Source organism: Rhagoletis pomonella, unplaced genomic scaffold (assembly GCF_013731165.1).
Source record: "Rhagoletis pomonella isolate Grant_MI unplaced genomic scaffold, Rhpom_1.0 Rhpom_scaffold_00002, whole genome shotgun sequence".
NCBI lineage: Eukaryota > Metazoa > Arthropoda > Insecta > Diptera > Tephritidae > Rhagoletis > Rhagoletis pomonella.
The window spans coordinates 18,217,202-18,232,781 of NW_023458556.1; the positions used below are offsets into that span (position 1 = coordinate 18,217,202).

The following is a 15,580-nucleotide window of genomic DNA, read 5'->3' on the forward strand; positions in this document are numbered from 1 at the left end:
TGCTGCTGCTGCTGCTGCTGCGACTAAGTATTGTCTGGCTACAGCGCGTCAGAAGCTGACTGCGATGCTACTCATGCTGCTATCGGCTTGGACTTGTATCCAATATAGTCTCACTTTAACCGGCGCGTCGCAATTTATTTATGTACCTATGTATATATGTATGTACATGTGATGTGGACCTCCTAAATGCGACTGCAATTTCATTTAACGACTTTCTTTTAGATGTTGTTGCTTTCGTCTGCTTCAGTTTTCGCTTTTGGTTACCGAAATCTTCGTCTGTCAACCATTACTTTAAAGTACTTGGCTAGTAGCTATTCTTTGTTTTTGTTTTTTGCTGTATGCGGCTAATTTTTGCAAACGAATTAGAGGCAATTGTTGCTAACGAAATATATTTCAAATTTTATAAATGGTCCATAGGGAATTTTTGGGGCAATAATGCGATGAATTGTAGTAGAAACAAGTAGATTATAGTTTTTTTTTCATAATTTCTCAGTCGAGTCTGAAGGTCGTCGCCGTCAGGGTATGTATTTGTATTACTAGGAAGAAATTTGTAAAGCGCTCACAGATATACAGTGGGCGGTGCCATGCCCATTTTCCAAAAATCAATACTTAATCTTATTTCTAGTTAAGAGATTGTTGTAAGCATTGACTTGGAGTAAATTAACGTCCTTAGTTATTGAAATACAAGGGGTTTCGTATTTCTGAAAGTGGATTTTATTTTAGTCCTATTTCAAAAATTTTCTACGTCTTCCTTTTTTGTACCAAGGGCTATAACTGTACCAAGTTTGTTAGAAATTGATACATCGGTTACGGAGTTGCACATATGTATGTATATAGACATAAGCAGGCGGTGCCACGCCCATTTTCAGAAATTTCAAAATTAATTTTATTTTGCGCCGAAATTCTTCTTGACATTCCAGCTTTCAACTATTTGTATTCAGTATTTGCGGAAATATCGTAGTTGTTACTTTATTCGAAATCCCGTGAGGCGTGGGGCGTGAGGGGGCGTGGTTACCGTCCGATTCCGCCAATTTTCCATACCAAACTTCCTTGAGAAACTTATGTAACAGATTTTGATTTGCACGTTTTTTTTTCAATTTTTTCACGTTTTATCCTGTGTGAGAGACAGACATGGCTTATTTAGTCGGTTTCACATTCTGCGCATATGTCTATATCCATGTACTATTTCGATTTCTTTAGGCAGTTACAACAAACAAATCATCCTCCAAAAAAATAAATGAATGAATCTCAAATTAAAATCCAACAAAACAAAGATTATGGTATAGTGGTGGGCCAATTTATCAAATGAAAAACTTTTAATAACAGAAACAATAAAATAGTTGTAAAAATTTAGTTGCATTCAAAATTAAGTTTCACCAACATCCCACATACATATCTACAATACTATACATACCTACTTTTCTATAACGTGTAACTAAAAAGAGTTTAAGTATTACTAAATTTGTTTGTTAATATTATGATGTCATACCAATTTTGCGATTTTTCTTCTATAAGCTTAATAACGACAACTTAATAGACTGTGGGTTTGATGTTAGCGTGGACAATGTAACCTGTCAAAGCCACTGTTAAGTAGCGTGGTCTAATTAGAAAATATGATACCAATGCCCACAGACACAAGGAGTAGACACGCACTCGCCACTCGGCAACGTTGACCACCACACGTCATTGACAGTACTCGCCACAAGTGGCATTGACTTCCTGTTGTCAGCAATTTGTAACATTCTGTCACGCTGCTTTCAATTTAAATTATAAAAAAAAGGTTGATTGCATTTAGACAAGAAAGTGTGCATACATACATACATATATATGTACATATGGCACATTTTTTATGCAAATTATGAATGTTTGTCAACAGCAAAGGGCAAGCGATTAATACAAATCAAATTATATATGTATGTATGTGATTTGCTCAGCTATAGCGCATAAATCCATATTGTATCTAATGGTTAAACCACAACCGACATAATTCGTTTTATTTTCTATTCCTAAGCATATCTACTGAGGGTGAAAATTTACACAAGAAAATTCTTAAAATTGGACCTCTAAGTCACTACTACAAATTTAAAGAGTTCAGCTTAAGAAAACACAAAATAACTAATGAACAAGCAAATGGAGTGAAAACCACCATGTAAAAAAAGTTTTTCTCCAAACTGAAGTAATTTTCTCCATATTTGAAATAAAATGCATAGGCTTTCGAAAAGTACAGATAAAAAAATTACATTATTACATACATATGTGTGTGCTTTAGGGTGTTCCAAAAAAGAGTAAAATCGAAAGTTGAATGCTCTCACCCCTAGTATTGTTCTATATCGAAAAAATTATACCCTTGTTGAAAGCAAAAAATGTGTAGAGGTCGCTCAAAGCAAATTTTCGTAGAAATGGTACAGAATTCTCTAAAATCTATATTTTTCGAAGGAAAAACTTTGTTTCTCTTCAGAAGACTTCTAATAAAATTACCCAATTGATTATTTAACCATTTTTTAAAGTTAACTTTTTTTATAGGACCCCTAAAAACCCCAAAAAATGCAATGAGGTGCCCATAATAAATCACTAGTATTAAAAAATTGGGTATTAATGGAAGTCTTCTGAAGAAAAACAAAGTTTTCTTAGCGAAAAACATTGATTTCTAAGAATTCCATACCATTTCCACAAAAATTGACTTTTCTCCATATAAAATTCATGGAAAACTTTGAGCGCTAGGGATGTGAGCATTAAAATTCCGACTTTACTCTTTTACATGCATTTTTGGACCACCCTAAGTACATACACACGTACATATAAGCAATCGGTCTGAGTTTGTAAGCACATTATCTCACTCAGATAAAATTCCAACGGCTTGTAAATACTACAACCGCCTTAGTGCCATTAGGCAACGCGGCAAAATGTTCATATGATGCCTTGAGCGCCAGAGTAGCCTAACTGACATTTCAAAAAAAGTTGAGGTGCACCTAACTGCTCGTCTCCACAGCATAAAGTTTATATCTTGATACATATGTCAGAATATAATTTGCCAATGGAGACCGCTCATTGCCTTTCGAGAGCAATATATATCAGAGCTTATATCTTGCCATCTATTGCCGGCAATTTGGTAGTTTGACAGCTACATTTTCATTTGCACGAAAACTTCGTGGCTGCAACATCATTATTATTTTAATATAAAAGCAAAAATTGAGCTGTTTCCTGTTAAAATATTTGTAATTATGTATTTGGATGTAAAATAGCCTATTTTCTCAATTTTTTAAGCGATTAAATCCGGCAAAAATACGTTTTCGAAGCTATCTTACAAATGCTTATATCAAGATATAAAAAGCCCACACAAATATTGCCACTGATATAAATTATATCTAGCGACCAAAATGACAGCTGGGCAGCATTAAATTTTATCCTGTGGAGACGGCCAGTTAACTGCATCGAAACGGCAATAGCCCGAGGCACAGCCTTTTAGTTTTCTGTTACTGTAATATGTACCATCACGTAGGTGAAATGATCTTTTTAGTAAAAGACCGCATTCATGTTTTATAGATCCTTTTTTCTCATATTACTATATTTTGTTTTTGTAGATAGGCTCTTCTGGCCCTCATGGCCTCATATACATATGTACTATGTATGTAGTTTGGCGTGTCATCAGAAGCAGGCAAAATTGTAGAATTATTGTAGAGGGGAACGCACACACGCGCACCAGAAAACGAAACAAAAAAAAAAATCACCAACAATGGAAAACCACCTGTTTGTTAACACTTTCAGTCAGCTATTGTTGTTGTGGTGTTTGTTAATAATGCTATATACTGCTGATTTCAGCATTTTCGGCATATGAGAAAACATATGCGTTTACCTGTATACCATAGTTTGTATGTGCCATAGAGTTTGTATGTGCCTTGCAATAAAAATACAAATATGCATAGAATGCCAAAGTGAATATATACATACATAAAAGCTTGTGTTTACTTATAAACAAAGTCACTGAAGTTGGGAGATGACAGAACCGTATAAATCAGCAGACTTTTGCAACGTTTCTGTGAAGATAAAATCCAAGAAGCGGAATAAAAAAACAAAATCCTATAAAAAAAATGCCAACCACGCTTTAATGTTAAGTACAAATGTACGAACATAATTCCTGAAGTGAAGCGGCATTAAAAACCATGATAAAGCAATTGAAAAAAAAATTGCTTACTCACATATGTACATACAGTATTGGCCAATCCAATAGCATCCCCATTTCAAAGTGGTATTGTTTACCACTCATATTTATTTATTTATTTTTAGGAATTTTCAATTAAAACTCAGTTCATTCTCTAACAAAACCCGTATAAACCCAAGTTTTAAACTTTGTAAAAGACTACAAAAAAATTCAAAAAATTTTCACCTAAATTTCAAACTTTTTTCTCAGATGTGTTAGAATTTTTTTGAGTGCACAATTTTATAGCATATTCAATTTTAGTCTAACAATGTGCAAGTTTCCAGTGGCTAAAAATCACCGTTAATTTTTTAGAATTTTTTTCGCCGAAGGTGTTGCGGGTTTCTTCCATATAAAAAAACAAATTTAGTGACTTGAAACTCGCACATTGTAACTAACATTGAATTTGCTATAAAACTGCGCACCCAAAAAAAATTTTAACTCTGACAAAAAAAGTTTGAAATTTAGGTGAAAATTTGTCACATTTTTTACAAAGTTTAAAACTTGGGTTTATGTAGGTTTCTTTTAGAGAATGAACTGTATTTGATTTGAAAATTCTTCAAAGTTAATAACTAAGCATAAGTGGCAATCAATATCGTTTTGATGCTATAGATATGGCCAATACTGTACATACATACATATGTATGTAACATTTTGGTTTCTTTATGGAGTGGTGAAAAAACTCCATAGAAAATCAAGTCCCTTTACTGTGAATTTCCTCCAAAGGCTGTTTTTGTTGAAAAATGTAGCAAATTTTATGCTATGTTATTTATTTTTAAAATCCAATAGATTTTTAGTGATTAATCGCAGACTTTTCAGCAGTGCTGTATTTGTAAAGAAATGCAGTTAGGGCCTTTCTATTTTAATACACAATAACGATTTACATATATGGGCAAATCTCCGGAACCGTGCGATTTGTTGTTGAAAAAAACGTAAATTTTTAAGTAAACGACATAAAAATAAAAAATGCATCAATATTCCTTAAATGCTGTCACGCAAAGACATATGCAGACAATATTTGTTATATTTTCTATATTTTTAAAGGCACATGCCTGAAAAGGGTCTTTATTTTATGTACACACATGTGGCAGAGAATTGGCTGAAGCTGTCGAATTGTTTCATCAGAATGAGACTGCAAAGCTCAGACTTTTAATATTAAACATCAAATGCATTGGTACAAAAACAAAGCGAAATATGTACAAATAGCCACATAGCTACTGAAAAGCAAGAGGATCCACAAGAATAAAAAACTGCTAACAAAGCAAAATAAATTCGCGACGAAAAGAATTATGGCAATTCGGTTTGCTCAACTGACTGTCGAGCTGACTGACTTCTCTACAAATTTGATGGGACGTTAATGATTGAACCTGTGGTGGTGTTTACATCACGCAACTAAACAGCTTAGTGAGTTAACCAGTTATAGAAGACAAATATATATGTACCTAAAAAAGCTGACCACAGTGTACCGCTATTATCGGTATCTTTAAATAGCAATGAACGTTTGTATAAAAGTAATATGTATGTAAGTGCCTAGTTTTGCGAAAAAAAAACAATTGATTACTTCGGTGAGATACAGCAATTAAAAAATCGCAATTAATGACTTGTACATATCTTTCTACATTTTTGCTGCATTTTAATTTGGCGGTAACGAGATTTATAAAGAACCCACAAAATTTGTTAAAAAGAAAGTGGATAATGAAAAAAGGGTTGAAATAAAAATTACATAAAAATTGGTTTATCTTGGCGCAAATATGTATTTATGTTATAGTTCCGATTTGCGTATTACAAATTTTAATGATCATACATATGTACCAACATATTTTTGTATCTTTACCCGCATCCATCGTTCGTATCAAATTGATACGAATTTCAAAAACATATTGAAATATTAAGACAAATAGTTAATGTTTTGAATAGGTTTTTTTTTGGGACAAATGCGTCAGGTTCGATTTCATTTGAAGACAAAGAAGGGAAAAATTCATTGAATAAAAATGCAAATAAATGTTTTGTCCTACTTGACCTTCAAAGACCTCGAACTTGACATAATGAGGGTTAACGAATCTTGGATTCGGTTTCAGCGAGTCTAAAACCGCATATATATGAATTTTCAGGTTTATTCAATGAATTTTTCCCTACTTGACCTTCAAATGACCTCAAGCGCGCCGACTAAGGTAGGGATATAGAGGTTTGGTTCAATATGCTAAAAAATTTTTTTTTTGTAAAGCTGCGTAAAAAAAAAAAAACAAATCAAAATTTGGTTCTTTACGGGACAGCCTGATATTCGCGGCTTGTTTCCATAGCCATTCTGCATTTTGTTAAGCATAACCCCATTACAGTCTTTTGTGGAAGTGGAATCCCATAGTTCTTTTGGAATACCATAAATCCTTCTAATTTTAAAACGCTTTCTTCTAGATTACTGCTATTGCAAATTTAAATATAACACGTGCCAAGAGGGATCCTTTTAAGCCGTTAAAGGCGAATTCGACTGATACCTATCAGCGAGAACTATACGGCCTCGATTCTGCAAGATGAGCGTACCAGGAAAAATAGATCGTAAAGTTCGTCTGTTGAAGCGAGAAAATTTAACGAAGCGGAAAGCTTTCACCCTAGCGTTGAAGTCATGGTGCGGACCAGAGGTTTATAACATGCTTTGGAGCAATGAAATAACACCAATTTTGTGGAATGATGGCGGACGACGTCAGACGACGCCTTTTAAATTTTCCTGATATTTTGTGGGAGAAAATTTCATCTGTCAAATAAGCTTCAACTAACCGACTTCATTTTGACTATAAACATGCTCCAATCGCTTTAACCCTCATTTAAGCTAATTTAGCCCGCCGTTAGTAGCGCGGCTATACATTCCGTTTCATAATAGGGGTATTCTCTGAGTCTTGCAAAGCCCTTGCATGGTGCACAGATTGCACGGATTGCACGGTAAAAACCGGTTTTCGTATGGGACAGCTTTGCAAACCGTGCAATCCGTGCACCGTGCAAGGGCTTTGCAAGACTCGGAGAATACCCCTAATAAGATAAGTAAAAACTTTCTGCTATGGCTTTTATATGGTACGAGCTCTCTTAAGATTAAGTGGCTAATTTTTTAATAATTATATCCGTATACCGTAGATCTATGGTAACTTTTATCCTGGATCTACGGTATAAGTTGAAGTTGATAAGTGAATAGACACTGCCTACATTTTTTTTTTTATCTAGCTTACCGATTTGAAATCTGACAATTTTTGACTAACCTATGCAGCTTGCACTTTAATTTGCTATATGTATAGATAATCGCATGCTTACCTGGCAAATGGTGTCTGTTCCAATTCATAAATTTCGTTAATATCTTCTGCAACCAGCAGTTCTTTAAGTCGTTCCTCGTTGATGTCCAAGAGGCCATCACCAATTGGGAAAATACCTTCGGTAAACATGTTGATGCTGTTTACTTGTCTTACAATCTGTTGGTCTTTTGAATATTTTAAACAAGTTTTAAAAGCTAAAAAAAAGCGAAATTGCTACGCAGCTATCAGTTACTGACCAAGAAAATAAATTTGAAATTGCCAATCAAACTTTTTCACACTTTTTGCTAACAAATTTTAACAAACTCTTTTTTTGTTATGCGCACGCGTACGCTTTCAAAAGAGCTGTAATAATTGGTATTGATAAATCTATTTATGTAACAATTGCTTTAAAGTAAATTTTTGTCACTCAGTCGCAAATATAGACAGACTTCTAAACATGTAAATTGACCAACTTGTGATGCTGTGGAGTTGCTTCCCAAGAACTACACACTCAGCGCAAGCCCGATGTGCTAACTTTTTAAATTTTTCAATGCGAGCAAATGAATCACAAGTCGCACAAACTTCGAATGGCTTAAATTTACACTGCAAAATTTCACTTAAAAGAAATTGTATCATAATTTTTCATTGGATTATTGCTTCCGAACACAAATACTTGTTTAAAATTTGGTATTTTCGTTAATTTTATTCTTTGACTTCACTGCTGCAGCTCTTCTTCACTGTTTTTGACATATACTATTTTTCGTTGGTAGGCATTTACGTTTTATGCATTTCGCACTCAATTTATCACTTCTTCTTTCTGCTCTACTACATCCCCAACTTCTTTTTAACAGCTTTCGTTTTTCATTCGTTTGTTCGCACGTTCGTTACAGCACTGGTTATGTTCGTGGGTCAACTCAACATTTTTCGAGTTTTAGCTACTAGCTACATGAAACACAATTCACTTAATTTCCTTTAAAAATTCGTCAATAGATTTTAATTCACAGAATAAATGGTTCGAGGTTTAAATTCGTTGTCGTAATTGTTGCTGCAGCTGCGAAGGAGTTGCAAATTATACCAATTTTTTTGTTTCTACCGTTTTCTTTTTTCTTCGTTTCATAAACGCAACGCGACGAAAGGCGAGCGGGCGAGCGATGAAGCAGGTAAACGGAGTTGGAAATCAGAGCGGGTTTTCACAAATTAACAACACGAATATTTGAAATTTTCACCAGTTCAGAGTGTTCCCGGTATTGCAATTAACACACAAACTACACTTTGCATCCAAATCGAAAGTTTTGAATTTCGGAAATAATGAATTTAATCCAGATTTAAGAAAACATGGTTTGCGCTACGTCCGCTTTCAACATTCTTTCCACCTTCACCGTACAAAGAGCGATTTTCGAATGCCTCAACAATTTTCTCTTCATGTTCAACAGCGCCATTTCTGCTCGCTGACAGCTGCAGCTGCGGTGTTGCCAATCTGTTGCTGTGTGTATTTCAATTGAGACATTTTCCGATGGGAAACTTTCAATCTAAGTGGCAGCGTCAGCTTATGATTGGAAGAGCAAATTGGTCTGAATTTATAAGAAAATGAATTTTCTACAAAGATTAGGCTTGGGAACTAATGCGAAATGTAACAAAACGTTTATTTATGCCCCTCAAAGCATTTGCAAATGAGACTAAAGCACGTCTTTAGATGTTTTGAGCTGCCCATAGCGAATTGGAACGAATTCGCCATTTGAGCCTTGTTGGTAGCACTAAGCTGTGTTTCATTAGCACAATTGCTGAATTCTCGTTGCCACATAGTCGGTGTTAAAAGAAACTGCAACAATTTTTATTGGGGTTTTATAGATACAAAATTTTAAAGTAACGAATAAAAGAATATACAACTTTAGATTAGTATTTTAAAATAAAGAAAAATTCAATAACTATTAAATGATACAGCTAATATTATACAAAAGAATTTTATAATAGCACTCAACGTCTGTGCATTTATAATTCCCGGTTTAGGTTTCTTTTTTTTATTAAATTTTCGTCTTTCATTGTTTAAATTTTTAGAAACTTGTTTAATATATTTTTTCTTTGTTTTCAATTTAATGTATCCTTTTTGTTTAATTTATTTTTATTTTAGTTTTAAGACTTTATTGTTTCAAAACGGAAAATATTTGCTTTAATTTGATCTAATTTTTAGAAACATATTTTGTTTGTTTTCTTTATTTTATTTTTTTTTTCTTGTTTTAATAAAAGTTGCAGATTTTGTTTTAAAAAGAAATTTAGTTGTTATGAACAAATTATATTTTTTTCCCCCTAACTTATTTTCTCTTGTTATTAATTTGTAGATTTTATTGTTAAAAAAATACTTTATTTTTAATTTCATTTAGTTTTTTGAAACCTATTAATTTTTTTATTTAATTTTTGGTTTTTATTGCTTTAAAAATAAAAATATATATATCGCTAGCTTAGATTGAAAAGTTGTCAGGTCCCATTTTGCTTCTTTTGGACATACCAAATTTTCCTTGTATTGAATATAAACGGGAAAAGAAAACACAATTACTTACTTGTTGCCACTTGTATCAAAATATGAGTTTTCACACCAAAGCGGACTTTGCAACTATTTACTCTAAGCAAACGATATATATTTTTAATTTATTTTAATTTTTAGAAAACTTATTGCGTAAACATAAGTAGATCTTTCATTTCCCTCCTTCATTGTCCTTCGAAAGACTGAAAAGAGACTTCGAGATAATTTTCAGAATTGATAATTGTCTTACGAAGGACTTATTGATCTAAATACTTATCGATAATGATATCGATAACGACATAGTCCGCGATCACTCAGAATGAATTCTGAATAAACCAGGGATCGCAAATTATGATATTTTTTTTAGTTTGAACTCAAAAATCATTCTGGAAGAGAAATGTTACGTACTTGTTACACAAACTACCTTCAGCGGCACTCATATTAATAAAAAAAATTAAGTTTAATAACACTGTTGGGACGCTTACATAATTTTGGGTCGTAGATCAGGTCATTTTCGCAAGATGTTTTCATTTTAAGTTTGCATTGTGAATGAAAAAATGAAACTTTAACAGGGGGAAAAAATAAAAATAAACGATTTTTTGTAAAAAATATCGATAACGAAAATCTCTAAAATCCCGAAATAGTCCCCAGATTGAGTCTCTGTCTATATCCTTTTCGCAATAATTACCTTTATTTTAATCTTTCTTCCTCTATCTTCATCTTTACTTTTATCTGTATCTTCATCCTCATATTTTTCTTTTTATATATCTTTGTTTTTACTTTTATGTTTATCATATTCTTCATCTACGTATTCCCCTTCACCTTTGTCTTTTATAAATATTGCGCCATCTGTTATTCAAAAGCCGAAATACCTACACCCACATACTTTTTGTCTCCTTCTCTCACTTTTTTTTGTATGGAAAATTATTTATGCCCATATATTTGAATCAAATAAACATACTTACAAGATACCAACCAATACTTCCCCTATACCAAATGAAAGGAAAAATCTTGAGTTTTATATTAAAGAAAACAAAAACAAAATCTTTCGAGCATTTTGGAAACAAAAAAAATTTGCTAATTTTTTTTTAATTTTTTCGCATTAAAATATTTGTTGAACTTATATAAAATTTGTACACGATAATATTTCTACTGCTCCAAAGAACCTATATCCCGAAAATGAAAGTTTAGCCTGCAAATCGTAAGTTGCTAGAGCACTTGAAAGGCTCAAAATTTACCCCAAAATAAGCCAATATTTACCGTTGTTTATATAAATATATGAATATATAACTGCTAGAAAAAGTATTTAATTATATTTATTATCCAAAAATAAATACTGCAAGCATTCAACTACATATATACATACATACATATGTATGTGTAGATGCACTCACCACTTCGCCTTTCCCCAAAAATAAACACTGTTAATAAAAATCGGTAATGAATGCATAAATTCTATAATGACTAATAAAGCCGAGCAATTGAGATATATCATCGTGCAATAATACAGCTAATTGTGTACTAATTTTACATCTCAAATATTTTCCGCTAGAGAATGTAATTTTTTTTAGTGCAACGGTAACGGACGAGTGCCATTAGTGCGTGTACATTTCGGTTGCGTTCAAGTGTGTTCACATTTAAGTGTGTGTGTGTGTGTGTGTGTGCGGGATATGCAAGAATGCGAATATGCACGTTGATTTCAAAAATAGTTTGCTATATTTTTATGCGTACGTACATACGTACATACACATGCATGCAGTATATACTTGCATTTTCCGCAATTGAAGCGCCGACAGCGGCGAAGTGCAAAAACCTCAAACGGATTTACGCGAATTTGGATTTTCAACACAAACAACTCAATCGAAAGAACGCGTCGCGCGCCTAACAGCTGCAACTGCAGCCACAGGCTAAGTGGGATTGCTGTTCGAGCAAGCAAGCAACTGGCAAAAGTGCATTAGCGGATATGGCTGATGCTCGACGGCATGTGAAAATCGTAGGGAATGAAAACACAGCGGGCAAAGCGGGCGAATAGTATTGGATGTGCGCTAAATTCCACGCCTTACGTTTTACATGTGCACTATGTGGATATGTATGTATTAGTATGTAAATATGTATGTATGTGTGAATCTTTTCGATTGTAGACTTCTTTGGACTTCATGGGTTATAATTTTTGTTTATTTAGTTTTAGCCCAGGAATATAGTAAAGTTAATAAGCCTTCATACGTTTGATGAGATGTTAATGGCTATGAGTTCCTCAGATTACGCTGGTTTACAGCAAAAATGTTCAATGGATGCCACTATCCAATTTCCAATTTCTATGTAGAATTGCTCGGTGATTCCGAAAATCTAGTTATTTTCTATGGATACGTTTTCGAGATATTTGCAATTTACCGTTATTCAGATCAAAACAAAAAGTGGTTCCTCTTAATCACGTATATCTTGCAAACCAATTTAACAATCTTAAAATGAGAAACGTCAAACCAAAGCTAATAAAATTATCCATAAAACATTAAACTAATTAATTAATCATTCTAGATTTTTTATTTTTTTTATCAAAAAAATCAAACTTTAACAGAAGAAAAATTAAAAAAATTACAGTTTATGTGCCAAATTTTTGCCTTTGTGCTAAAGCCTGTTCTGTTACAAAAAAAATCAAGTTACTAATGAAGGAAAGCGAGGGATAAATAAAGAAGTAATGAGTGGTCAAATGAAAATATGCAAAGATTTTTTGTATGAAAAATGAGCAGGAAAGAAAGTTACTCATACGCCACGTACACCTGATTTATACAACATTTGATTGGCTAATCTTAGTTTCAACCAGCCAGCTGAAGGTCTTCACATCATTTTCCCAAACATGGCCATCACTCCCCGTATGTGTGTGTGTATTTCCACCAGCAACAGGTAGAATGTCAGTAAAAGCATAGACGGACAGCAGAGTTCATCCGGATTAACAGCGCAGTTGATCTGATCAAAATTGTACCCTGGCAGACGACGGTAATGCGGATTAACGAGCCGCAAGAACTCCCATTTAATTTTTTTTAATACTTTTTTGAAACTTACTTACCAATGTAACCAGCCGGTGTCTGTACTTTAATGATGAGAATGTATCTGGGTTGTCCTGGTTCATATGTAGCACAACTTTTGCCAATGCCGGTTGGACCAACTTCCGTTGCCAGTACGAAGGATCATTACCCGTTCCCGTTCTTAGCGACCTGCGCCTTTCAACACACTTTGACGTCGAGATCCAGAATTACATATTGACTTTGTCTGTGGACTATATTCTTGCGCTTTTATAAAGTTCCTGATCACCAAAGATAGCCATACCACTATCGGTACGTCGGACTTTGCTGGATAGCGTTAGTGGGCTGTGCTCTGGTCAAGTCTTTGGCCACGAAGCAGGCCCCGGGTGGTGAGATTTGTGAGGGGAATTAGCCTTCGGACTTTTCTTACCAGAAGGTATCATGGCTTTAATGCTAGTGGGTACCTATGCTACACCTACTGCGTGCCTCCGTTGTAAGCTTTTTCTGGCGTAGGGGAGTTTGGAGGTTCGGTGGCTCTAGTGGCTCCTGTAGGTTTTTTTTTGAGCGCCGAGGTCTTCATTTTAGCGATGTTTAGGTCAAAGTTTTCGTTTTATACTGTGTCTGGCATCTAACATACCTAAAACCGTAATGAAAGCAGCCATTGAACGAAGTTGAACGCTCGACGCTAAATCTATTCCGGTTTCGCTTTCGATTCGCATTCCCAAAGAAGCAAATGTTTTGGCAAATTTTCAAGTTTAAAAGATCAGCGCTTTGGTTTTCATTGTTAACCTCTCGCATTGTTATCAAAGCAATACTCCCTTGAAAATAGTATTAGAGAATCCATTCTATGGTTCCGCCGCCAAATGCCAATTAGTTTGTTGAACTGCTGCGCTGAGAGTGGCGGCGGTGATGATGGCCAAACGCTTGAGCTACATACAGACATCAATACTACTTACCATATGTATGTATGTGTGTATGTACATTAGAGTGGTCCAAAAAAAATTTTTTTTTCGAGATAGGGTTTGGCACCTTGCAAAATTTGTCCTCTTGTCGAAAGAGTTGCTGGATACCCAACTATATGTTTCTAAGTATAAATTTAGGGGCTGTTCATGATGCTCATATTTTACTCTAGAAGTATAGTGTACATATTTTTATCAAATAATTTGTTAAGCAACCTAAAAACATTTCAAATTTAAATTATCTATAAAAATATCACAAGCTTCAGTTATCATGGCAACAGTAGCTTTTTATATGAATCACCAATATTTTTGCCAGTTTCACAGCGATCCAGTAGCGCATCTCAAGGTCCCTGAGCACCCTATATTGGTTAAAGTAGAAAAATGAAAGTTGGTATAGATATTTCAAATATCAAAAGGAAAAAAGTAAGGGGGTGTCCCTGTTTTGTAGAATGACATTTTTTCTCCCATACAAAAATTGGACCACTCTAATGTACATATGTATGTTTTTCTCAGTTTTTGCACTTGCTATTCAAGTCTATTTAGTTGTTTTCAGAAATTTCCAACAAAAAAACACGCACTGTCGACAAATTCCTCTGCGCTGTCGACGCACCTGCTAAAAATAAGCGCAAACGCCAAATGGCTTTACTTTGGCAATGTTGATCCAAAAACGTGGTGGTACATTCTTGCCGCATCTATGGATGGCGCGCGCCACACGATGATCATACGCGCCTTCGCTAATCTCATTTCTGCAATGCATTTGCATTTGTTGGCGACAATCATGAGCGAGCGCTGCATTTGTATGTATGTATGTAGCGGTAGCGTGTTTGCAATTCTAATGCTTGGGCGCCTTAAAATAGACAAATATTTTTCTAAATTTATTTGCTTGTTTTTGTCAACCCAAAACAGCAACGGAATATGAGTGTCATCAGCTTAATGCAGTTAATGCCAACGCCTCTGTCGCCGCCACCCTATTGCTTGCTGCTGCAACAGAATTCAACATTTTCGGCCCACAATTATTCATAGGTGGCGCCGACACCAATATTGGGAACACCACAGCGTTGACATCGCGACGACAGTGACGTGAAATGACGTTGTAGTTTTAAAAATGAATATTTCAACGAGATGATTGAAGAATTTCACAAATATTTGTATGAGTATATACGTATGTATGTATAGATATATATATATAGTATATATACCCTGCAAACCATGTTTTCAGAGTACTCTGAATAGTAGAAAAATCTTAAACAATTCGTAAAGATCTTATCCGATTTTTTGCGGAATTTTCTAAAATGAAACAAACAGTGCACACTTCGATCCCTTTACGAAATTTCGAAGGCAGTGCTGCGATGTGAAGAATTTTTTTTTTCAGAATTTTCTTTAAGAAATTGTACAGAAATTTCGTTATGAGTTCGTGTCAAACATTTCAGATGATTTTCTTTGTAGACTCGTAAAAAAAATCGTTACAGAATTAGGACACTCCTAAAGATTTCGTTAAGATTTCGGGAACTTTGGTTTGCAGGGTATATACATACATACATACATATATACATATATGTATATGTGTGTACATTAGGGTGCGCCTAATTTTTCAACTTTGACCCAAAAAGCGA

At 34.3% G+C, this 15,580-nt stretch overlaps 1 protein-coding gene across 4 annotated transcripts in view; it reads right to left on the reverse strand.

Annotated features, from left to right (window-relative positions):
• The window catches only part of LOC118733196 (death-associated protein kinase related-like), a 321,664-nt gene extending 312,809 nt beyond the window's left edge, over window positions 1-8,855 (reverse strand). The window contains exons 1-2 of one of the 4 annotated variants that reach the window (XM_036462491.1): window positions 8,697-8,855; window positions 7,493-7,685 (exon numbers count right to left, since the gene is read on the reverse strand). In XM_036462491.1, the coding sequence (XP_036318384.1) occupies window positions 7,493-7,620 (128 nt within the window). In that variant the 5' untranslated portion in view covers window positions 7,621-7,685; window positions 8,697-8,855. Of the gene's footprint in view, window positions 1-7,492; window positions 7,834-7,943 lie in introns of all 4 variants that reach the window. The other 3 variants (XM_036462490.1, XM_036462489.1, XM_036462488.1) reach the window with 3 other exon arrangements.
• Window positions 8,856-15,580: the final 6,725 nt, after the last annotated feature.